This window comes from Amia ocellicauda, chromosome 5 (genome assembly GCF_036373705.1).
Source record: "Amia ocellicauda isolate fAmiCal2 chromosome 5, fAmiCal2.hap1, whole genome shotgun sequence".
Classification (NCBI taxonomy): domain Eukaryota; kingdom Metazoa; phylum Chordata; class Actinopteri; order Amiiformes; family Amiidae; genus Amia; species Amia ocellicauda.
The window spans coordinates 1023338-1049958 of NC_089854.1; the positions used below are offsets into that span (position 1 = coordinate 1023338).

The 26621-nt window shown below is 42.7% G+C and overlaps 1 protein-coding gene across 1 annotated transcript; it reads right to left on the reverse strand.

Moving 5' to 3' along the window:
* Positions 1–807: 807 nt before the first annotated feature.
* On the reverse strand, positions 808–12245 carry LOC136749117 (sodium- and chloride-dependent GABA transporter 2-like). The gene is made up of 14 exons (XM_066703078.1): positions 12184–12245; positions 8075–8209; positions 7343–7483; positions 6718–6805; positions 6461–6593; positions 6142–6276; positions 5670–5773; positions 5347–5471; positions 4972–5084; positions 4743–4880; positions 4486–4588; positions 1417–1517; positions 1124–1294; positions 808–1030 (listed from the first exon to the last, which is right to left on the reverse strand). Exons 2-14 carry the CDS (start codon positions 8178–8180, stop codon positions 860–862), a joined length of 1629 nt encoding a protein of 542 aa, XP_066559175.1. The 5' UTR covers positions 8181–8209; positions 12184–12245; the 3' UTR covers positions 808–859.
* Between the last annotated feature and the right edge of the window lie 14376 nt (positions 12246–26621).

Below are 26621 nucleotides of genomic sequence, written 5' to 3' on the forward strand. Positions count from 1 at the left end.
AAGAACAAACATTAACACATTTGTTTCTACATCTCACAGACTACACCAGAAGGAAATTCAATCCATCCCCAAGCCTAATCAAACAAGTCATCTCCAAAAAGTGTGCTGATGAATGCAAAATTGTGAAGAGGACAACAAAAGATTAGAACGTTTGTAAATATGTTTTACTTCTTAAATGTATGTATGTGTGTGTATTGATTTGAACCAAAATTAATGTTTGTTTCTAATCAATTTTACGGTATTTAATGCCATTCTGGTCTGTTTTTTGCTGCAGCGTGATTTTCTCAAGTATTTAGAGCCTGGGCAAAGTATTACAATTCTGGAACAGTTAGCATTCTGCAACTTGTCCCATAGGATTGGTTCCACAATATAAGAATTCCAAAACGAATTTCCCCATAAAGAGGACGTTTTCATATACATATAAATGTCTTTATGATTTACTAAAACATACAATTTCAGTTAAAACTGTGGAAAGAAGGTGATGAAGGTGATGTTCTCACAGGAACAGAGAACGAACTAATTGACCCTTGTTCACAGCAATTGGACTGAGCTTTGTGACCAATAGCAGGATGCTTGTCCCAAGAGCACAGTGTTGGACACTGGACTGTTTCAGGGGAGACTGTTCTAATGGGCCTCCTGTACAGAACTGCACTAACAATGAAAGCTGCTGAAGAGAATGAAGACATTGTACTCAGAGCCACTGTGAGGAGTAGGAGTTTAGATATCAAATCACATACAAGGGTGAAATCACTGCTGTGTTTATTTTGCTTCAGAAATACATAAACAGCATTCAAGCCATATTAGAGATGGCCAGTGGTTTCTGATCTCCCTGTCCTCAGGGCATTACACTGTTAGCAACTCAGCAGACAGAGGTGTCCAGGTCAGGGGCTCCAGGCCTTGCTGCAGTCTCCCTCTGCCTCTCATTAGGACTCAGGAGAGCAACAGGGTCAAAGTCCAAGATAGAACAGTCTCCTTTCTGCTTCCGGGCGAGAGGCAGATCCTGGGAAGGGTGACACAGGAGGCACAGACGCTGTGGAGACACCAACAGCAGACAGGCCAGTCACTGACCTCTGCTGAGAGAGAGAGAGAGAGAGAGAGAGAGAGAGAGATAGGAAGCGGGTACCTGGCGCAGAGTTCCTGGAGTCTGGCTGAATGTATACACCATCCACACAGGGACACAGACAGCAGAAGACAGTGTGAGGCACCAGCCCAGGACATATGCCCAGTCTGGGTACACATAGGTGTTGTTATACTTCAGAGGGGAGTATCTGACCAGGGAGTAGATGAAGGTGCTCTGGGGGGAGGAGAGGAAAAGAGTCAGCTCCACCATAGAGGTCCCAGACGCACGCACACACACACTTATACAGATTCACCAGCAAGACAGAGTTTAATGGAGGACCATGGTGCAACACTCACGGTGCACACAGCCGGGGTGATGTAGAGCCAGCAGTACCCAACCAGAGGCCAAGGACGATAGCCGATCATGTCCTCGATGTTGCGATAGAAGAGATCAGCTCCTGTAAAACCCCATCAGTCAAGAGAGGCACTTCAGTGACGATGTTTTCTCTGAAATTCTTCAGGTACCACGTGCCAGTCCAGGGAGACAGGCAGAGAATAGAAAGTTTAACACGTGGTTGAAATCTTGGTGTAGGGAAGAGGGGTTTAGATTTATGGAGCATTGGTCTTTCTTATGGGATAGATCTGAAGAGAAGGGGGCTAATGCATTGGGATAGCGTATGTGCAGAGCAATTGAGAATAATTTAAACTAGGGACCAGGGGGGCAGGGAGCTCTGACAATGGGAGATGTTCCACTAAGGAAAGAAAACAAAGGGGAAACTGCTAGTAGGAAAGTCCTGAAATGTTTGTACCTCAATGCCAGGAGTATAAGGAACAAGATGTTAGACCTGGAAGCCACAGTGCTGGCGGGTGACTATGATGTTGTAGGAGTGACGGAAACATGGCTTACAGAAAATGATGGGGATAAATACAAGTTGGAAGGATACACACAGTTTAGGAGGGACAGGCAAAATCAAAGAGGGGGTGGGGTAGCATTATATGTGAGAAATGACATTGAGGCAGAAGAAACAGAATCTTTCTGGGTGAAACTTTTGAATAAAAGATCTGAAGGATTAGTGGTAGGAGTGTTACAGGCCACCCAACTCAGATATTCAGAAAGATGCTGCATTGTACAGTGTAATCAGGACTGCATGTAGCAAGGATGTGGCTGTAATAATGAGGGATTTCAATTTCCCAAACATAGACTGGGAAAGCCCGGTTGGGACTACAGAAGCAGAAATAGAAATGGTTGAGATGGTAAATGACTGCTTTCTAACTCAATTTGTCAGGGAACCAACCAGGGAGAGTGCATGCATTTACCTGATCTTTTCAAATGACAAAGACAGAGTCGGAGGGACACTAGTTAGAGAACCAATGGCAAATTGTGATCACAATATGGTTAGCTTTGAGGCATTCTTCCAAAAAACAAAGTCCAAGTCTAAAACAATGGTCTACAATTTTAGAAAAGCAAACCTTGAAGGTATGAGGCAGCACTTAGAAGAGTTAGACTGGAGCACACTGGATACAAATTCAGTTGAAAATGATTGGTTATATTTTAAGCATATACTACTTGAGGTTCAGTACATTGTTAAAAGTGTAGAATTTAAAATGAGGGAAGTCATGTTAACACAGTTCTGGGCTCCTCACTTCAAGAAAGATATCGCTGCTCTAGAGGCAGTTCAGAGGAGAGCAACCAGACTTATTCCAGGTCTGAAGGGAATGTCCTACTGAGAGACTGAGGAACTGAACCTTTTCACCCTGGAACAGAGGAGACTACGTGGGGACTTGATTCAAGTCTTCAAAATCATGAAAGGCATCGACCACATCAAACCAGAGGAGCTTTTCCAGATCTGCAGGGACACACGCACCCAGGGACACAAATTGGGTATTCAAGGCATTCAAGACAGAAAACAGGAGACACTTCTTCACACAGAGAAGCGTCACAATCTGAACAAACTGAAGAGACAATTTGGGAACATTCAAAAACACACTGGATAGGATCCTTGAATCACTTAGTTATTAATGGACACCAAACCAGCACAATGGGTTGAATGGCCTCCTCTCATGTGTAAACTTTCTGATGTTCTTAAGCCTCCTTTGAAAAATAATGAAACGCAAAATGGAACAGGTCATTAGAAATGGCGGAGGTTGAAAATAATGTAGTCACAGCAATTCTGACTGTTATTCAATCAATCAATCAATCAATTTTTATTTGTATGGCGCTTTTCGCAAGGTAGCCACAGAGCGCTTTACAGACTGGTTATTGATGAACCAACACCAATTAGTTCATTTCAGAATACCATGAAACCACATATCACATATGCCCCTGAATGCACAACTTCTTCACTCTGTTCCTGTGAGAACATCACCTTCATTTAAAAAAAAAGTTGGTGACATATGTAATGCTAACTATTGTCACACATATGTCAAAAGTTATATACCAATAAATCATGGAAAATATAATCTCTATACAGGCAAACATGTTAGACTGCATTACAGTGACACTGAAGGTAGTTTGTTTCGAGTTATTTAATTTGATTTTAATGCATTTAATGCATTTTAACTTTAAAACATGAAAAATAAAATAAGCTGTTTTGAGCAATCATTCAATCGCAGATCTGCACACCCAGACTTTTGGTAGATATATATACACACAATGTAATGACATGCTTTTTTTCTCATTTATTTGAGTTGATTTATCTTTGCTGCAGTATATGTCAAGACCCACACAATGCCTCTCGTTACGCGCCCATGAACCGAGAGCCAAGTCTCATACTCAATCACACAAGCATACAACCTGATGACCTGGTCATAGCGCGAATACACACCTAGATTGACGTATTTGCTTTTCCCTCTTGACTATTTGTCCTTGGTAGCGAGTCCAAAACAAACCGGCACCTGTTTAGAACAATAGCTCAGTAAACACGATGGAAGGAATCTGGCAAAATGGGGAAATGATCAAACTTTTACAAACAAGACCAGAATATGGGTCCGTGTCTCCTCTCCCAAAACCACATGCTTGTGTAGCATCTCATTCCCATGGCTACAGCGCTCTTGACGGCAGTCTGTTTTCTGTGTTTCTGTGTGCAACAGGAAAAAACATTACCTGCATTTTGCCAGCATTTCAGTGTGAATGGGGCTGTTGTGACTAAAGTCCCTTTCACATTAGCAACCTTAACCCGAGTTGACCCTGCCCAGAGACACGGTCTCCAGCTGGTTGGGTATTTGATCTCACATTGCGGTTTCAGTAAGATCTGCAGGACGTCCACAGTGCACAGTGCATCTCTCCCTGCCCTACCCCAGGTCAGTGCTGGGGTACCCTGCATGGCTTTCACTGTCATGACAATCAAAGAACCAAATGTTAATTAAAAAAGTCAGTTACCTGAAAATAAAAAGGGTTTGAAGAGCAGTGATCCTGCGTACACCTACCGTACACCCATCCCACGCAAATGGTCTGAAACACAGCGATGGACAGAAGGCAGGTCCCATTGCAGGCATAGTAGTCAAACAGCTGGAACACATATATTCCACCCTGCAGAGAGACGGGTGAGTCTGTGAGAGACGTCACTGTTGGGACATTGAAGATGCTGTTCGGTAGCTGTTGGCGGATTGGCTGTGTCACTGTGACTTCCTCAAGTAAATCCACACCTCCTACAACCGGCCATTACTGTTCCTTCAGCTCTTACCTCAGTGAGCATGAGGAGCCCAATCAGGAAGCAGAGCACGGAGAACAGCAGCAGCAGGAGCTCCCGCCGGTACGTCCTCCGCAGGGCCGAGGGGAACGAATCCAAGATGGCCGTCATCACCGTCTCAACACCCACAAACTGCAGAGCGACAAACAGCACTGACCTGTGATTCCTCTGAACAGGTTCCTGCCCCTTCCCAGAGCACAGGGACCCGCAGACAAAGACTCACATGTGTATCCAGCCCCAGCAGGATGATCATGATGAAGAAGCAGACGGCCCAGAGCTGGGGCAGGGGCATCATGGCCACCGCCCGGGGATAAGCGATGAACGCCAGCCCAGGACCTGCACACAGGGAGAGGGGGACAATACAACTAGAGTGATCTGAAATGGGGAAATGCCATATTAAATATGTATATGTACAGCAGAGTATAGTTCCTGGGTAGTTATATGTTACAGTTATCAAAGAAATCTAGCAGCAGATGCCATTGGTAATCTCAATGTAAACTGCATTAGTGTTTACATGAACAGGAAGCTGATACTATGCCTGCTTTCAACAGACCATGACAGGGCAGTGCTTTCAGTGGCCAGCAGATCTGCTGCTTACCAGATTCGGCCACCAGTGAGATGGGCACTCCCTGCTCCTGCGCCATGAAGCCCAGCACAGAGAAGATGGCGAATCCGGCCACGAAGCTGGTGCCGCTGTTCAGCAGACACAGGTAGAGGGAGTCCCTGCAATGGGAGAGGCCATGAGCACCCCCTGACCAGCACAGCACAGCCTAGAGCTGAGCCTGAGGAGACAACAGCTGACAGCTGCATGTGCATTCATAGACACTGAGAGTATCTGTGTGCAGTGTTGTCTGGGGGGATTCGCACAGGAATACAGGAGTGCAACAAGAAGTTATCATCCAGCATAGTCACCGCACTCACTTGTAGAAGTTGTTGTGATATTTGTTGTAACTGCCAAGTGCCAGTAACCCTCCCTCACAAACACTGTACGAGAAGAAAATCTGTGTTCCTGCGTCTATCCACACCTGGGGGACACAGACAAAGAGCATGCGTGACTTTTTATTATTTAACCATAATAATGTGGACATCTGGAAATGTTGGGACATGAGAAATTAGACCATAATGATCAGGTAGAGAACACACTTTGTGTTGTGCTTGTAAAAACAGTTTAATGGTGTAAACGTTAACATCAGAACAACAATATAAACTTCAAACATTATTGTTAGAAAATATCCTGATGAAATCTTGCTGTTAATGATTCCCTGTCCTCAATATTACATCAGGTTTGAAAGGGAGGGTTTGTGTTAGTCTCGTACTGTACGTGGACACAGGAGCCGTGAGATAAATGTCTTCTGAGCTCAAGACTGTGGGGGCAGCATGTGTCCTGATGTACCTGTGGGTCAGTGAGCCGGGCGGGGTCGGGGTAGAGGTAGAAGACCAGCCCATCAGCAGCGCCAGGTAGGGTGAGCCCTCTGACCAGCAGCGCCAGCAGCATCACATAGGGGAACATGGCTGTGAAGTACACCACCTGAGGGCAGACACACGCAGTGGATTTCTATACAGCTTTAGTCACCTATAGTGCTCACAACAGTGACACAAGTTCAACCCAGCTTTCAGCATCCTGACACAGGCTCTCTCGGGGCTAATATTTAATCAGGGCTCCTGTCTCATATGGAAAACATCACAGAACCTCAGTGGCCCGAGGCAATCACCTTCCCTGTGGACTTCACCCCCTTCCAGACACAGAAGTAGCAGATAATCCAGGCGAGCAGGAGGCACAGGGCCAGCTCCCATCTCAGCGCACCCACCTGGTCAATCCCCACCGAGATGCCCAGAACTCGTCTCCTGAAGGGAGCAGGAAGAAAACTTTCAAGATCGTACGGAATACAGATCTATGTTTAGTGGAGGATATGGAAGTGTGCATTTGATTGTGTCGCTTTTTACTAGTGAGTTTCTGAAATAAACTTACTGCCAAAACTCCTCTACAGCAGAGGTGGCCTTTTCTGGGTCAGTCCAGTTGGATGTGCGGTTCTGGTTGTCAAACTCCACACAGGAATCTGTTAGAGTTACCAACACAGTGAGGAGTGTTGAGTTTGAGTGAAGCGCTGAGGTCCCAAGACAGTCCAGAGAGTCAACAAAAATAGCCTTAGTCTTATTTACATTTGATAATTCATGCTTCTGTGATGTTTATAACTATTTAAGAGCTGAAATTCTCTAACATGACATTGAAGGTCAATGGTAACGGCTATAGTGGACATTCCTGCACTCATCAGCCAATTGCAGGATCCCTCAAACCTTGTGGCACTGTGTTGTGTGACAAAACTGCACATTTTTGAGAGGCTTTGTATTGTCCCCAGCACAAGGTGCACCTGTGTATTAATCTTGCTGTTTAATCAGCTTCTTGATATGTCACACCTATCTGGAGGATGGATTATCTTGACAAAGGAGGAATTTTGTAAATTATCCAGATTTCCCTTTTCTCATTTATCGAGTTTGCTTATGGAAAACTTGAGTTCTAGATTATAGGTTCTAGTGTTCCTGATCTCCACCTGCCGTACGGTATTGCAGATGCCTCTGTGTGTGAGCTTCAGTACCTGTGTTCCAGGTGTTTGTGCAGCTGGCCCAGGTCAGCTCAGAGCTGAAGGAGTGGAACAGGTAGAAGAAAGCCCAGGCCTGGATCAGGATATATGTGGTGCTGCTGTAGACCATGATTACCACACAGCCAATGCCAATTCCTGGACACAAAGAAGGCACACTGTGACTGCAGTTTAGAAACTTCCTAGCAGATTATTTACACTATAGGTTTATCCCACCCAAGATGGTGCGCAGGATTAAACATATCGATTTTAGTGGTGAAGCAGCTAAATAATGAAGACAAAACAAAAATAACCCAGTAAGCTTTATATATCCATAATACCAGAGGAATCACTTATTCTATATCATCTGCAGAGTGTCAGAATATTCTACTTTAAAACGTGGACAATAAATCATCCAAACAAACAACAAATTACATTTCAACCTGAGGACTGTGCACTGTGTGTCGTGTCAGAGCTACATGGGCAAACAGCTTCCTGCAAACAATAAGACTTTACAGAACAATCACATCCTGACTCCCTGAGAGTGGTGCACCCAGGTGTAATGATTCAGTGCAGCCCCACTGTGCCAGAGCTGGGATTCAAGACCAGCATCCTGCAAGTGCAAGTCCACATGTACCATTACAACACCAACAGAATTGTCTCCCTGCAGTCCTCTAGCTACGTGGGTGAACTCACTACACAGGTCCTAAGAGAAGAGCACAGGAGAACAAATGCAGCCGGAGTTCCCACCTTCAAACAGGGGGCAGATCTTCCTCCAGCAGGTCTGGCCCGCCTGGCTGGTGTACTGCCCCAGACCCGTCTCCAGGATAAAGAGAGGTATGCCACAGGTCAGCATGAACAGGACATAGGGGATGAGGAAGGCACCTTCAACAAAGGAGAAGATACGACAACTATGGAAGATATTAGCCTTTTACACTTTTCTTTTTAGTTTACTTTTTCTGATAATTAACAATTTGAAGATGGTGGAGATGGGAATGTTTCAGTGCTAGTTTAGTTTTGAACTTTTTCAGAATTCACTTTTAAAGTACTGTTGGTAGTTCAGAACAACTATCTGTAGTTTTATGTGTAGGCTTTAACACTAAGTGTATAAAAAACACATCTGAAGTTGAGACCTCTGAGAAGTCCGGCTCACCCGGCTTACACTGAAGAAACGAGACGAGCTACTTCGTACAGAATTCCATTAAATAAATGAACTTGTTAATTAGCCCTACACCTTTGCTAAAATGAATCCAGTTGCTGAATGAAGAGCTCTATTTATACCCTTCAGATTCTTTAGAAAACATAGATATTTTTTCCTACGCGAGTGAAGCTCCAAAAGAGCTCTATTAAAGCCCTCCCGATTATTTAGTAACATATATATTTTTACTTAAGCGAGATCCGCGAGGCTGTCTCTTCAACAGGGGCCAAAGGGGTTACCTCTTTCAAATGGAATGCGGCGAGAGATAGCATTCTGTAGAAGCGGTGGGGGTTGTGGGTAGTTTGAGAGGCACAAGTCATTTTCCCCAAACAGCTTGTATTAGGAACATCTTGTTAAAATAATAAGCAATAACAACATATATAAAGAATGAAAAATAAATCAGGATAATTAGGGATATAAATAAATAAAAGAAAGAAAGAAAGAAAGAAAGAGAAATAATGAATGAAATAAAAGAGAAACTGTATTAAATAAGTAATTTCTTCACAACGCGTTACTTAGTAATAATGAGAAATGTCTAGAGATCTCGATTGTGTTAGAAGCAGTCTCCTCACCAAGAGATGGTGTAAAACATACGTGCCCAGATACCCTGAACATAGATGAAATTAAAAGACATGTAAAGCTTGAATAAATACAATGATCAAGTGTGTGTGTATGTGTGTGTGTGTGTCTGTGTGTTTACATATACAGTGAGGGAAAAAAGTATTTGATCCCCTGCTGATTTTGTATGTTTGCCCACTGACAAAGAAATGATCAGTCTGTAATTTTAATGGTAGGTGTATTTTAAGAGTGAGAGACAGAATAACAACAAAAAAATCCAGAAAAACGCATTTCAAAAAAGTTATAAATTGATTTGCATGTTAATGAGGGAAATAAGTATTTGATCCCCTATCAATCAGCAAGATTTCTGGCTCCCAGGTGTCTTTTATACAGGTAACGAGCTTAGGAGATTAGGAGTACTCTCTTATATATATATATATATATATATATATATATATATATATATATATATATATATATATATATATATGAATTTACACCTTAAACCACCCGTGTTTAAAACTATGTAAAGAATATAGTTATATAATCAGTTGACCCTAACCATTATGACATCAACATTAAATACACACGTTTAAAATGAAATAAATAAAATAATCTTTTCTATAGGTTTCTATACATCTCGTATTATATTTTATTACATTTTAGAACCAAAATACCCCTTTAGACAATGGGGGTTTATTAAGCGGGTTCTCTATCTCTATATGTCTCTCTCTCTCCACGCGTGATTGATGTTACACCCCCACCCCCACCACCACTACCACACGTTTTATCTTTTAACACATAGCGGCTGTATGTATCTCCTGATTCCTAAATGTTTTGCAGTAACCATCATTCATTAAATCAATATCATGTTTTTATATCTTCATACAGCCTTATGGTTAAGAATAATGATTATATGTTGATAGCCTTATAGTTACAGGTTTCCAACATCGTTTCAGATATAATTATTTATTACATTATTGTGTTAAGTTAAACTTTTTTTTTTTTAAATAAATACAAGCAACTAGAGAACAGCTCGTTCTCATCAGACTGTCTGAGCCCTTGAGATAAGCGTTCCAGCCTGCCCTCAGTATATATGTAAACACACAGACACATATGTTCCTAATACAAGCTGTTTGGGGAAAATGACTTGTGCATCTCAAACTACCCACTACCCACTGGGGGGCCCAGTCACATCGCCTGAAATGTAAACAGAGCCACATCTGTCTTCAGAGCCTGTTCTCAAATTGAAAACAGACACCCCTGTCTTCAGTGCCCTGTCAACTCTGCCCCCAAATATACGAATTCTTCAACGATCCGAGGTTACAAAAGACATAGACATCTCCTTGCCACCCCCACTAGCTCAAAAAGCTCCAGACCGACAAAACCCTTGTCCATTTGAAAGAGGTAACCCCTTTGGCCCCTGTTGAAGAGACAGCCTCGCGGATCTCGCTTAAGTAAAAATATATATGTTACTAAATAATCGGCAGGGCTTTAATAGAACTCTTTTGGACCTTCACTCGCGTAGGGAAAAATATCTATGTTTTCTAAAGAATCTGAAGGGTATAAATAGAGCTCTTTTGGAGCTTCACACGTATAGAGAAAAAGAGCTATATTACTACAGAATCAGTCTGGCTTAAAGACAAATCTTTTGGAGGGTTTGAAAAACAGTTGAAGACCCCCACCACCCTGTACATTCCTTCGGTGCCCTGTCAACTCCACCCATCAATATGGTCATTATTCTGTGACGCACCCCCCCCCAGGAAGCCCCCCCCGCCCCCCGAGTTCAACTCAAATTCAGGTCAAAGGTCAAATCCCCCGCAGCCCCCCTTCCCTATATTACTACTTATTATTATGATTGGTATGTCACCAATTACCCCATTGGCATTGGTGCAGTCAGATAGAGGGTTAAATAAATTTAAATTTGATACCAAAACCATGCCTGTACCTTAAGTTATCACCAGGTAACACTCGTATAATTCTACTACAAATTCTAATCATAGAACTTAGAACACAAAACTCTGATCGAAAACATTAAAAGAGCTCATATCAAAGATAATTGAATGAAACTCTCAGCAAAACCAGACTAAAGCATCTTAAAAAGAATAAGCCAGTAACATTTTTGGTAGACAGTGGAATTCAAGTAATTGATTAATGAATTGACTAATTAATTGAAATGTCATGTAAAAATGTTCTAAATTCAAAAGTAATGAAGGATATCTCAAAGAAATGACAAACGGATGATATTACTTATTGTTCTTAATATAGGTTGGTAATAGACTTCAGTAAGGTTAATTTGATTAAAATAATAATAATGCATTTAATTAAGTACTAAGAAGGCATTACTAATAGTACATATGGAATATCAATAAGGGTAAAATAAACCCAAGACATAAATGTCAAAGAGAACTTTGACGTTGACTTCCAGGAACAGTGAACACAAGACATTTATTTTATAAACAAAGTTTCTTAGTCAGTCAGATTGTGACATTTATTGACAAGGCAAAAGCAGAAGAAGTAAACAAATAACTGACCAAAATCAATAATCATTCATTACATAAAATTAATATTGCATTGAAATCACTATTTTAAATGTCTATAAACATTTAAAATATTATCTGAGGTGAAATAATTGAACTTCAATGTACTGGGATAGTTTAACATGGACAGAATGAATGGCCATTTTCACTGGTTTCTCGACTTGATGGTTTGACCGGGAGATTCGAGGTGTTAAATTACTACTTTTAAATCTATTAATCATCACGAAACTTCATCAGTATTTAGATAAAACATAATACTAAATATCTATTTACCTCTTTTTGGTGTCCAAAACCTCAATTTGTCACAGAGGAAGGTGGACATTGACCGGTGTTTTTAAACATTGTATGCCAGTTGTTTAAATCAGTGGCATTCCTGGTGTGACGGACGCACTCTCGATCTTCCGGGTAGAGGAATCAAAGGTTTTTTAAAAGCAATCTAACAACAAATTCACTTTTTTCCATATTAAAAGCAATGGATGTGAATTAAACTGTCCGGATATATTTGAAAGTATTTGTACAACTATTAATCTAAAAAAAGATGAAACCCCACCATGATAACTCACCTCCTCCGTTCTTGTAGCACAGGTATGGAAACCTCCACAGGTTCCCCAGCCCGACAATCTGCCCAGCCACAGCCAGGAGGAACTCCCACTTGTTTGCCCACTGCCCCCTGTCCTTTATCTTCTGCCCCTTCTGCCCCGGGCTGCTCTCCGGCAGTGTCAGCTCACACTGGGCTTCTGCCTGGAGATCCTCAGCCATGCTGAACATTGTGATGGGAGCAAAACAACTCTAATTGATGACAGTGAATGAAAGAAACATTATGAAATATCACGTGTGCATTGCATTTGCTGCATTACAAGTGTTTATTTTTGAACTACAAGATGTTCCTTGTTTGAGATATGCTCTCATCACAAGATCAGTACTCCAACCCAACACTGTCTAGCAGTGCTGATGGGGAGAGATGGGGAGAGAACATACAGTTTTTATGTGATTGTCTCATGACAATATGTGTAATATGTAAATATTGTGTAAAGATGATGCCTGTATTCTGAGTGTTGCTGCTGTAGTATAAATTGTCTAACTCAAAGCCTTGATGGTTTAAGTCACTGCTGTATAACTGAGGTTGTACGGTGGGTGGCTTCTCATGTGCAAACTGAAAACTGAGCTGACCTTAGTTTAGTTCTCGACTCCTGGGTCTGATTTAAAACACCCCATCATCTAATTTTAATAGAAAATAAAATAAAATAATGTCATTGGCTACTGTCTTGTGTTTCAGATATGTTTATTTGCTTGTTTTTGTGAGTTTTTGTGTCACTTTCTTGATTTTATCCAGGAAAGCTTGTTACTGAAAAGACACCTGGTTGTCCCTTTTCCAGGGACAGGTTGGTAATATGGGCTAACGTGTGGAATGTGAAGTGGCAGTGTGCCATCCCCCACGGGGCCGTCCACAGTGTTGATATTCAAATCATGTTTGACTTTAAAATGTGAATACAATTTGGTTGATTAAATAGCTTTGCTGTTGAAAACCGTATGAAGTAAAAAATATTTAAACGTCTGCATTTGTAAGAATTTGTCATTTAAATCCTTTAAAAAAAAACTGCTCCCCCCTCAAAGATATTATGATATTAAATCTATAGTGAAATGAAGGTGACATACTCTCACAGGCACAGAGCGAGGAAGTTCTGCATTCAGGGACGTATGGAAGTGATATATGGTTTTGTGGTATATCAGGCAAAGTTATATTTCCGGGAACATTTAGGGTAACAGTTCCATTGATAGGAGAATCCAGATTCAGACTTCAAGCTGCTACACTGTGAGTAAGAAAGCTCCATATGGCTTGTCTGTGGTGTGAGTGTTCAGCTGGAGTAAGGCCTATAAAACCCACCTCTGTATAATCACGAATGAGTGCCAGAATCCCAGACAAATCCATCTTGGTTAACCCAGTGGAAACGGGACCCCAACACAAGAGCAGTAGAAGTTGGGAGGGAAAACCTTACCATACAAAACTTAGGAACATGTTTAAGTCTAAGTAAATAACACACAATGAACAGCCATGATGAGATCATCAGGTGTGACACCTGAACGTAAATGCACTTTCCATCCTTGATCTGTTAACAGCTACTTAGTAACAGAGGAGATTAAAAAGAACATTTTAAATCTGAGTTACAATGGTATTTAAGTTCTCATTTCGACTAACGACCAAAACAATTACACTACTGCAGTGAAGTTACAAACTACAATACAATAAATTACAGCAGAGCACAGAACACATACAAGTGTAAAAGACAGCTGTAGAGAGAGATAACCCCTTCCCCTTAACCGTTCCCACACACACACAATTAACCAGTACAACTGCAAATCACTGTCAGCAAAGACAGTAAAGACACCAACCGAGAGAGAGCACTGAAGTCTACCTACTGGACTTGAGTTTTTATAACAAGATCGATTTCATCCCACAAATAAGTTGTCGGACTTCTGCACAGCTGACCAGTGTGAGCCCAGTGTGCGCAGGGTGCTCGTCAGCACAAGAGCACGGTGTTGGACACTGGACTGTTCAGGAGAGCCCGTTCTAATGGGCCTCCCGTACAGAACTATGTCACTCTTGTGACTTACGCTTTTGCACTTATTTATTCTTCTTTTTCATTACTTCGTTATAAGCACTTTATTTTCGGATTCTTTATCTATTTCTTTATTGAAATCACTTTCGTTTATTTCACTTCAATATTACACTTCAAGTAATTGTTCACTTACTGCTTAATTTTATTTTGCAAACACGTGATTACTTATTTAATTACAAAAGAGTAACACCTGCATATGATTCAGATTCTCACCAGGAGAAGTACTTACTGCATTGAAACAAGACGCCTGAGATTAATGAAGAACAGGGTAAAAGTAGCCACTTGGAGACACAACAGGAGAGTCGAGCCAGTTCTGGAGTCAGGAGTGTGTTTTGGAGTTTACAGAGGGAGAGGAATGGATGAGTTGGGCAGGAGGGAGATGTATGAAGAATAGGCAGCTGCAGACCTGGGAAAATTACTGATGAGCCATATATAGGGAAATGCGAGAGGACGTGCTGCTGTTGGAAGCTGTTTGACAAGCTGAGCAGTAACTTTTTATTAGCCAGAGGCTACAGACCATTCACACTTTCACTCTCTTTATACATTTTATATTTTTATTTTTTTAATCCTGAGCACTCTGTGTTTTTATTATTCTTGTATTTTTTCTCACTGCAGTTCAGTCAGGGATGTAGATGGAAACGGACAATAATAAAGACGTTATCTTGGGTAATCATCTGCGCTCTCTGCGGTGTGAGCTGTTTTATTTTTTTTACTTTTTATGGACTTTTATGGATTCTAATTCATGGAGCTGACCTGTTTTAAGTGCCAAGCCACAGAAGTGGAAACTGGTGCTCCATCTGTCGTGCTTCTCTTTTAATAACCTTCAGGAACTTATTCATTAGTATCCTGCCTTTTGTTAGTTCTTGCTTTTTTGCTTTTCTCTCCCCTTCCCTTTAGTTCTCTTACCTGGAAGCTGCAGGCACGTGAGAGGGCAGGAAGACCAGATTTGGAAAACACCTATATCGAGCAGGACCTGTGTGGAAGGGGGACAGGGAGCCACCACAGAGTTCCAGTATTTTTAACTTCTTTGACTTTTTATTCCTTTTTTATGAGAGCTGGGAGAATTGAGCTAAACATGTTAGAGAATATGTATTTCTGAGAAGATTTACCTGTTGCCTGGTCATGCTGTTGCTGGTGTGTGGACACCTAGATATAAAGAACCTGTAAATGGAATTAGCAAGTAACTTGAATAGTTACTTACCTTACTTTATGGCTGCTAGGGGGAGTTACAACCCCAGGTGTCCTGATACTTCACGGCCAAGAATCAGGTGGCGTAGTCGAGCAATAGTAGCAATAAATATTAATTTTCACACCTGCACTAACAATGAAAGCTGCTGAAGAGAAAGACATAGTACTCAGAGTGTGAAATCACTGATGTGTTTATTTCACTTCAGAAATACATAAACAGCATTCAAGCCATATTAGAGATGGCCAGTGGTTTCTGATCTCCCTGTCCTCAGGGCATTACACTATAAAAAAAATAAGTAAGTGTCCAATCGAGAGGAGGCCATTCGACCCATCTTGCTCGTTTGGTGTCCATTAATAACTAATGATCCAAGGATCCTATCCAGTCTATTTATGAATGTTCCCAAATTGTCTCTTCAGCCACATCGCTGGGGAGTTTGTTCAGATTGTGACGCCTCTCTGTGTGAAGAAGTGTCTCCTGTTTTCTGTCTCGAATGCCTTGAAGCCCAATTTCCATTTGTGTCCCCGGGTGCGTGTGTCCCTGCTGATCTGGAAAAGCTCTTCTGGTTTGATGTGGTCGATGCCTTTCATGATTTTGAAGACTTGAATCAAGTCCCCAAAAAGTCTCATCTGTTCCAGGATGGAAAGGTTCAGTTCCCTCAGTCTCTCTGTAGGACATTCCCTTCAGACCTGGAATAAGTCTGGTTGCTCTTCTCTGAACTGCCTCTAGAGCAGCGATATCTTTCTTGAAGTGTGGAGCCCAGAACTGTCCACAGTATCCAGATGAGCTCTAACTAGTGCATTGTACAGTCTGAACATTACTGCCCTTGTTCTCAATTCTACACTTTTGACAATATACCCTAGCATTGTGTTTGCCTTTTTATTGCTTCCCCACATTGTCTGGATGGAGAAAGTGAGGAGTCCACATTGACTCCTAGGTCTTTCTCATGTGATACTTCATCTAGTTCTATTCCTCCCATACTGTAATTATAGTGGACATTTTTGTTACCTGCATGTAATACCTTGCACTTGTCCACATTGAATTTCATCTGCCAGGTGTCGCCCACACCTGAATATTACCTGAAGTCCCTTTGAATAGCCTGTGCTGCTGAGATTGTATCTGCTGAGCCACATATTTTAGTATCATCTGCAAATTTGACAAGTTTTCTAACTATTCCAGAGTCCAGATCATTAATATAGATTAGAAAAAGCAAAGGCTCTAGTACTGATCCCTGTGGAACTCCACTAACAACCTCACTCCAGTTAGAAGGGACTCCTCTAATCGACACCCTCTGTTTCCTATACATCAACCAGTTCATATCCCATTTACTTATACTACCCTGAATGCCTACAGCTTTCAATTTGAGGATCAGTCTTTGGTGTGGAACCTTATCAAAAGCTTTTTGGAAATCTAAGTATATCATATCATATGCTTTCACATGATCTACAGCTGCAGTTGCGAGTTCGAAAAATTCTAATAAATTAGTAAGACATGATCTGCCTCGTCTAAACCCATGTTTAGAATATGGTTTTCATTAAGATGGTTTTCATTATTTTCTGTCTAATCATTTTCTCCAACATTTTACAGGTGATGCAGGTGAGACTGATTGGTCTGTAATTTCCTGGTTCAGTTTTGTCCCCTTTCATGTGGATTGGTGTGACATTTGCCATCTTCCAGTCAGTTTGCACATCCCCTGTTCCAAGTATGTTTTGACATATTTGAGTTAATGGCCTATAAATAATTTCCCTATTTTCTTCATGCACTCACCTCCTCCATTCTTGTAGCACAGGTATGGAAACCTCCACACGTTCCCCAGCCCGACAATGGCTCCAGCAACAGCCAGGAGGAACTCCCACTTGTTTGCCCACTGCCCCCTGTCCTTTATTTTCTGCCCCTTCTGCACCGGGCTGCTCTCCTGCATTGTCAGCTCACACTGGGCTTCGACCTGGAGAAGTTGAGAAAATACTGAGCAAAAACATTGTCTGATTCTCCTCAACAGAGTGATAAGCAAAGTGTTTTGCAAACTCATGGCACGGCCAGGGCCACCATCAGGATTTATGGACAGGGAGACAACATTTTTCCCCCTCAACCATGGGGTGGGGTGGGGGGGTTGGGGGGTGCGACAGACTTTGACTATGTGGAAAACTAATATTCTAATAAAGAACATTGTCTTACTCTTAATGATTTGTATTGTATTTATTTTTGGCAAAAAAACAACTGCAACCCCTACTTCCTGCGGCACTGCCCTCATCCACACCCACTCCAGCACCGTCCACCACCACCACCACCACCCACCCATCTTTGTGTTACTCACTTACTGTTTAGGTCCAAAATGCAAGTCAACCTGACTTTTCTTGCAGCAAAGTCTTTGATAATGTCCTTGTCCAATCTTTAAAGTCCAACCTTCGGACCAGTTTTATCTCAATGGAGAGGATGGCAAGTCCATTGAGAGGGTGATATCATAAGAAGAGTCTGATAATTTTCTTGCTGACTTTAGGCCTAACAATTTGCTAATTGCCTGCTTTAGTAATACCAGCAGGTTGCAATATAATTGCTTTATAAGTAGGGATGGGTATTGTTAGGATTTTATCCTTATTGATACTCCTTATCGGTTTGTTTTTTTATCAATTACTAAATAATTGTTTTAAAAAATATATAAAGTCACTATATAAACTCAATAATATCTCACTGGAAACAAATCTAAAATGTCAATAAAATAATTGTATCCAATGGCTGTGAATGCTGTCATCACGGGGCTGTGTTTGATGTCAAGTGCAGGTGGACCTGTCACCGTCTTTGCTGCCCACGTAGCGCTGGGGAAAATTGTTAGATAGATCAAATTTTAGACTACTTATCAGCATTGGTTACGTGTCCCACATTGTCCAACACAAACATACTCTTTGTCCCACATTTGTTTTGTTGGGATCTGGTCACCCTAGTGTGTGTGTATGTGGAGCTCAGCCCCGACACAGAGCAGAGGAGAGGCTGCAGCTGCATGATTATAAATGACACCAAAACGTTAAAAAGAACCATAATGTCGGAGCTTATCACTGCGGTCTTTAATAATTTAGCACCGGGGCCCGTTTAATACTGGGTTTTGGTACCCATCCCTACTTATAAGGGCAGTGAAGCAGTTTGTTTTCTTATCTAGTTAAGCGAATGTGCTAACATTACATAAAGGTTAACAAAACATTTATTTATCATGTAAATACATATACATTCTATTTTCAGTGATATAAGTCAGTAAGTAAATTGTTGTACTTGATCCCATTTAAGGGTCAACCATAGACCTTTGCATTGGCCCCCATGGTCATCTGTACCCTTTGACCCCCCTGACAGCAGGCCTAGGCACGGCTACCGGTGAGGGCTGGGTTGCCTCTCATCAGTGTCCACAGCTGCATCTTATTTCACCACGGCTGTGCCTCACCCACTTTAACCTCTGTATTTTCTGTGATTGTGTAGAGCTGTATGGAATTGAAATGTAGGTCTACAAGGGAATTATCTATTGGCTTGTGTTGTCAGCATTCCAATGGTTGCCTTCTATTTCTATTTGTGTTAATAAGGCTTATTAGCTTTCTGAGGCATACTTTTCAGTAATTTAAACATCAATCATTTCCTTGTACACCTACATTTCAGTTCAATACAGCAATACACAGTCTTTTCAGCTTCACGATAGCCTTTTCCTCATCTAGATTGTGGCCAGGGGGGTCTTCTGCATACTTTCATACTTGAAACTACCTTGTAGAGGTAGAGGCAAAGGACCCCTGCAATTTAAGACACAAATGCGTGGCATAGGGGACAAGAATTTGGTTGAGAAATACCAGTTCAAATAAATAGTTCCCCAGGATAACACTATTTTACATTAGAAGGGGACACCTTTCTTCTATCAATTGGACCTGAAATGGTTCTGGGGGACATTACGTTCCTTACAATATTAGAAAGCAACCCTTGTAAAGTTAACAACACAATCTAAGACACAGACAGTCCCACAAATAGCAACCCAGCATGAAACTAGTGTAGGTTTAAAGGGGATCCTTTCTACTATCCAAAGGAATTAAATTGATTCTGGGGACGTTATTTTAATTAATAAAAAGCCAGCCACGGAACACTCACATTGCAATATACGACTAAACTGTGGCATGGGGTAAACCACTTTGGGTGTCTATTCTCAGTTCCACAAACAGTGCCTCAGCATAACACTACTGTAGGTGTAAAGGGGACCCTTTATACTATCAATTGGACCTAAACACATTTTGGGGCCATTCTTTTGAATGGGAGAAAGCCAGCCTCGGAATGCTCACAATGTACTGTGGCAGTGTGAGAGGCAAGGCTGGGGTCAGGGCAGGTCTTTCAGTGGAGGAGACTACAAAACCTCTCCTCCAAGACTACAAACCCCAGAAGCCAGCAGGGCTCCTGTTGGCCATAGCCCCGCCCACCACTTCCCCTATAAAAGGAAGCAGGACCAGTGTGTGCATGCTTGGCTGGGGTAGCAAGGTGCACAGGAGGGTGAGAAGATGAGTGAGAGAGTGAGAGAGTGAGAGAGTGAGAGAGTGAGAGAGTGAGAGAGTGAGAGAGTGAGAGAGTGAGAGAGTGAGAGAGTGAGAGAAGTTCACAGTTGGCTGGCTGGCTTACGACCCTTTTTCTGGACCTGGACCATTCTCCCTCTTATACCCCGGACTGTCTGACAACCTCCCACCGGTAACGAACTTTGATTATGGACTGTGACTACAAACCTGCCTTATCTCTGTCGTACTTCTGTCTGCCCGGTGTTCGGCTCTGCCGACCCGGGCATCTACTGTTATTATTGTTGGTAGTTTTTGGTTTGTAGTTAGGGACCATTTATGTTTAGTTAGTGCTCAAACAGAGCTAGGTTTTGTTTTGTTAGTTTTGCCATTGAGGGGAGCAAATAAAACAGCGAGCGTGTTTTGTGCCCTCTGCCTGCCTCCCTACTGTGTGTTTCAAGACCAAACCCCGCCTACATACAAGCCCTTTCTTGTGACAGGCCCCCAACCCATTACAATTGGTGGAGAATGCAGGCATAGGCTGGGTGGTCTGGATCAAGAAAAGAGACATACACGCAAGGTTGTTCTGGGGAGAAAAAAAAAAAAAATGGGCCGAAAATCCAAAGCCAAACAAAGGCAGGCACACAAAATGGCGGAAAATAAAGTGGAGATCGGTGCTGACTGGATGTTTAATCCCAGCTCTCCACTGTGGCTGAAGACGGAAGGCCTCAAATACCTGCACCTAACCACTTGCACCTTACTGTTGGGGTTTCTGAACCTGTCTATTCCTGACAAGCTGGAGGTTATCCAAGGAGGTCAGTCTGACATTAAGACGGCTGTGCAGGATTTGCTGGATTTCATGGAGAAACGGAGCCAGCAGCAGGAGGAGGACAAGGCCATGCAGCCAGAGAAGGCAAAGCTCTTGCCGTTGCCCCGCTTCCAGCCTGAAGGAGAAGAGGAAGTGCCTCTTCAACTGCAGTCTTCCCCAACCAGTGATTGCAAGGTCTGTCCAGTGTGCCTTGCAGGGGAAGGGTGGTGTTTCCAGGTTGGACAACCTGGGCATGTTTCCCCTGATGGAGAAGAATACTGGGAAGGGGGAAGAGCCTTACCAGTAGAACACTGCCTGGAGCCTGAGGAGGAAGAGGAGAATCCTCTGTCTGTCCCCGAGCTGGAGACAGAGCAGGAGAGGTCACTGACGTCCTACATGGAGGAGGAGGTCGAGCTTCTCTCCCTCTCCACCCCAGATAGAGGGGTGGAGTTAAATGCCTTCCCTGAGCCTGAGGTGGAGTTTCCCTCCCTCACAGAGCTGCAGTGGGAGGAAGAGTGCTGTCTGGAGCCTGAGGAGGAAGAGGAGAAACCTCTGTCTGTCCCTGAGCTGGAGACAGAGCAGGAGATGTCGCTGACGTCCTGCATGGAGGAAGAGGACCTGCAATGGGAGGAACTGGTGCCTTGGCAAAAGACACCAGGAGAAGATGAGGAACTGCTTCTTCCACCATGTTCAGGACAAGAGGAAGACCTGCCAGGAAGAGAGGAAGATGAGGAACTGCTTCTTCCACAGTGGCCAGTACACAAGGAAGACCTGCCAGGGAGAGAGGAAGAAGAGGACCTGCTGTGACTAGAGCAAGAGAGCCTCTGGCCGTGTCTGCCGCCGGAGCCACAGAGGGCCGAGGTATTCCTGCCGCCGGAGCCACAGAGGGCGAAACCCGAGTATCCAGTGTCCAAGAGGGAGGAGCCCGAGTGTTCAGAACCCCGGAGGGAGGAGCCTGAGTGTCCAGAGCCCCGGAGGGAGGAGACCAAGTATCCTGAAGATGAGGAAGAGCTTCCACGTCCTCCCTCTTTCGCTCTCAGTCCTGTCTTTGTCTCTATCTCTCTCTTTCTGTCCTGAATCTGTCTCTCTTGACCACCTGGATTTCGACCTTAGCCTGTGACCTCGACCACGCCTTTGGATTCTCCTTGGTTTCTGTCTGCTCATAGGACCCAAGTGCAGAGCTAGTACATTCTCCTAAGCTTTACGGTCCTCCCCTGAGGCAACCGTGACAGAACACTTTGCCTTCACCATGGACCCAGCAGTTCGCCTCTTCCTTAGTGGAATATATAAGGGAATTCTGCATTGTAGCCAACCAGTTGGATTTCAATGAAATCGCCCTTCAGGACATTTTTTGTTTTGGACTTAACAAGTCCATATCCTCCCGGATCCCTCATGGTAGATGTGACTGGTCTCTGGTTTCATTTATTACATCCGTTCTTCTGATGAATGACTCGACCCCGGCCGTGCCCGCCGCCGAACCACAGGTTCCGACCCCGATCCCGGCCACCGGACCATCCTGGGGCAGCCTCCTGTACCTCCTGACCCCGCTCCCATCCTGGGGCCGCCTCCTAGACCTCCGGACCCTGTCCTAATCCTGTGGCCGCCTCCCCGGCCACCGGACCTCGCTCCCGTCTTGTGGTCACCTCCTGATCCATTCCCGGTCCTGTTGCGACCTCCTGACTCATTCCCGATCCTGTGGCCCTCTTCCAGACCTCCGGACCCTGTCCCCATCCTGTGGCCGCCTCCCAGACCTCCAGATGCATTCCCGGTCCTGTGGCGACCTCCCGACCCAGTCCTTGTCCTATGGCCGTCCCCGCCGTGTCTGACCTATTTCGGCTACACCGAGCGTGCAGGGGGGGGTACTGTCATGGTTCCCCAGTACACACCCTCTCTCTTCACTACAGGCCGCTATCTCCCTGTCTTTCCTTTCCCCTCATTGTTCTTTTCTCAACCTGCATCACCAAGCCTGGTTCCTTGTTCTCCTGGTTCCTTGTTCTCCCTAGTTCCTGCTGTCTCTCTCTCTCTTTGTCCTGTATCTCTGTCTCTCTCTCGCACCCAGTCCTCCCTCTTTCGCTCTCAGTCCTGTCTTTGTCTCTATCTCTCTCTTTCTGTCCTGAATCTCTGTCTCTCTTGACCACCTGGATTTCGACCTTAGCCGAAACCTTAGTTTCTGTCTGCTCATTGTACTAGCTCTGCACTTGGGTCCTTTCTCCTAAGCTTTACGGTCCTCCCCCGAGGCAACCGTGACAATATGTCAAGACCTTGAAAGCAAACAAAGAAAAGTCTATATATGGGAATAATTAGGAAGAATTCATTATTCATAATATTATTCACGTTATTCATTATTTATTTCACCTCACCTGTGGTGTCGAGTGATGCTTGTGTGTGACCTCAGTCCATGCAACAAGCTAGCTATTATTGAACACATTCAATCGGAATTAGTAGTTCGCTTTGAAATCGACATATTCCATTTAAGCAGATAACTAGCCAACCAAATGCTAAGCAGCAATGACAGAATGAATGACATGATGACTAGTTCTAAATGCTGCAGTGTGATAACTGACAACTGATGCATTTAATGTTTGCAAAAGGTAAAAGAAAATACATGACGCTCCACCACAAAACCATCAGAAGTTGCAAATACCATATTCCCAATACAGGGAAAAGTTAATATAAAGACGTAAAGTACAATCACTTTAGCCTAATAGTTGTGTGTCATGCCGGTGCTGAAAGCAGTGATGTTTAGTATGAAAACAAAGCTCAGGCTTTCCTCTTGCATACATCATGTCCAATCCAGACCAACCAGAAGGCGTTTAATTGAGGTATGGAGGACAGTCTCAATCCCATATATTCCAGTAAATGGAGTAAAAATTATGAAAACATGCCCATTACCACATGTAAGCCCATAGTTTATGTGCAAATGCTACGGTCTGTGGTAATTGTATATATCCTGAAATGGCCACATTTTAAAAGTGCAAGATAACTGGTCCATTTATTGTGGGTTTCAAGGTAAAGTGAGTTGCTGATGGATGTTTCGTGGTGAATGGCAATGCGGATTGGATGCTTTTGTTTCCTATTATCATTATGCTCTCTATATTGTTGTGGGCCTGATATGCACTGTTCAGTACTGTATATCGTGTTGTAATCCTCTCTTTTTTAAAACATTTCTATTCACGGCTTTGTAGCTCCATCAGTGACGTGGAAAACCACTCGGGTAAGATCAGTGAAACATAGTATTAAACAACAAGGCGCAAGGCACAAGACAATAATTTGCCCTTTGCATGGCTGTGGGTAAACAGCAGCTCGTCTCTAGTGCAATAAAGACCATGTAAACCTGAGAGGGGAGGGTCATTTAGTCTGTGATTCGAGCATAGTGTCTCTAGTGAGGTCAAAACACACATTTAGTCAGGGATATGTATAATATATTTCATGTACAAATAATGGATACAAGTGTATATTGCTAAGGAATTTATGAAGAGAATGTCAGTGGAACAATTTTCTCTGTTTTGTAAATTCCCTTTAGGGAATTAGGAGGAATAATTTTAATCCAGCAATAATCCAGCTCAATCAGATGAAGTAATAATCTCATTTTTGAAAAGTTTGGTGACTGGTTTTGTGGTGGAGGGTCACATCACTGTGATAGTTCGCCTACTGCCAGTTGCCATCCAAATGATGATAATGATTAGCTAGCAGTTAACTACTACAGTAGTTTGCCAGTTGTCAGCTAATGATTTTTGTTAATATTGTATATTTTATTTTATTTTTTAATGTGCACTGTGCAGTATAATGCAAGTGCAATATAGAATTGTCAGTAATGAGTATTTTTGGTTTGGGTGTTTTTTACCTAAACTGTTTATTAGTTAAACAAATAGGTTTGTTATCAATATATCAACTGATATATATTATGTCAACATGTTGACCTCATCCCCTGCAAGTGTCATGGCAGGGAAATCAAATGTTATGAGAACTGAGTGTCTCTGTCTGCTACAGACGTCTCAAGACACAGACAGAAAGGCAGAGACACACAGGTCCTGTATGAGCCAAAAGGAATTAATTTGGATAAGTCCAATATAGTTGTTGATCAATACGAGAAATTCTTACAACTGGGTACATCATCTGTAATCACCTGCTATTGGGACAACTGACAACTGTTTGTTTTGATGGCCTCCTTAGCAGTTCAGAGACCCTAAAGATGACACATGTTTGATGTGGTCACAGCATATAACATTGTGGATATTTACAATTGTATAATTTATCTCACGGGATCAATTTCTGCCCAAACAGTAGCCCCAACAAAATAAACAATTTACACACAATGTGTGGAAGTCCATTCTCATGGAATACAAAGCAAGTGGAAGGTATTTTTAAATGTTAATTATAAATGTAGTCATATACCAGTCTCCTAAGTATTTAATTATAAATATGATGTTTTAATTGGTAATTAATAAATATAATTGAAATTGGCATGGCAGTTAGTCAAATGAAATTTGATACTCCCTCATTATGCCACAGATCCTGCACTAACAACAGCAGAGTGTGTGGAAAGATCACCAGTGTAAGGAGCTGCACCCACTCAGGTAACAAGCTATCAATTTACTGTCATTCAATCCAAAAGTGTAAGAAAGTTTACAAACGAGAGGAGGCCATTCGACCCATCGTGCTCATTTGGTGTTCATTAATATCTGAGTGATCCAAGGATCCTATCCAGTCTATTTTTAAATGTTCCCAAACTTTCAGCTTCTACCACATCGCTGGGTAGTTTATTCCAGATTGTGACTACTCTCTGTGTGAAGAAGTGTCTCCTGTTTTCCGTTTGAATGCCTTGAAGCCCAATTTCCATTTGTGTCCCCGGGTGCGTGTGTCCCTGCTGATCTGGAAAAGCTCCTCTGGTTTGATGTGGTCAATGCCTTTCATGATTTTGAAGACTTGGATCAAGTCCCCACGTAGTCTCCTCTGTTCCAGGGTGAAAAGGTTCAGTTCCTCAGTCTCTCAGTAGGACATTCCCTTCAGACCTGGAATAAGTCTGGTTGCTCTTCTCTGAACTGCCTCTAAAGCAGCAATATCCTTCTTGAAGTGTGGTGCACAGAACTGTGCACAGTATCCAGATGAGGTCTAACTAGCGCATTGTACAGTCTTAACATCACTGCCCTTGATCTCAATTCTACACTTTTGACAATATACCCTAGCATTGTGTTTGCCTTTTTTATTGCTTCCCCAGATTGTTTGGATGGAGAGGAGTGAGGAGTCCGCATAGACTCCTAGGTCTTTCTCATGTGTTACTTCGTCTAGTTCTGTTCCTCCCATAGTGTAATTATAGTGGACATTTTTGTTACCTGCATGTATTACCTTGCACTCGTCCACATTGAATTTCATCTGCCAGGTGTCGGCCCACAACTGAATATTATCTAAGATATTTGCTAACTATCCCAGAGTCCAGATCATTAATATAGATTAGAAAAAGCAAAGACCCTAGTACTGATCCCTGTGGAACTCCACTAACAACCTCACTCCAGTTAGAAGGGAGTCCTCTAATTGACACCCTCTGTTTCCTATACATCAACCAGTTCATAATCCATCTACTTACATTACCCTGAATGCCTACAGCTTCCAATTTGAGGATCAGTCTTTGGTGTGGAACCTATCAAAAGATTTTTGGAAATCTAAGTATATCATATCATATGTAATGTGTGTCACATTCTAACCAGTGCTCCAACATGAAGGAGTAATGGAGAAACCATTTCCCATATTGGAATCCAGATATTTTTGATGGAATAATCATGAGGAAATAATTAATAGAAATGCAGTAAGGAGTTCTCACTCGCAGCCAGTCAGCCTCTTCCATCCCCTGGCGCTCGAGATGAGGGCGCGTCTTCTGCAGCAAATGTGA

Bases quoted from the DNA above. Each gene is read 5' to 3' on its own strand.
- LOC136749117 (XM_066703078.1), bottom strand. From the start codon at position 8,180: ATGCTGACCTGTGGCATACCTCTCTTTATCCTGGAGACGGGTCTGGGG. The intron at 7,484-8,074 runs GTGGGAACTCCG...CTTTGTGTCCAG, and splicing joins GATCTGCCCCCTGTTTGAAG to GAATTGGCATTGGCTGTGTG. The intron at 6,594-6,717 runs GTAAGTTTATTT...TGCTCCCTTCAG, and splicing joins GCTGTAGAGGAGTTTTGGCA to GAGACGAGTTCTGGGCATCT.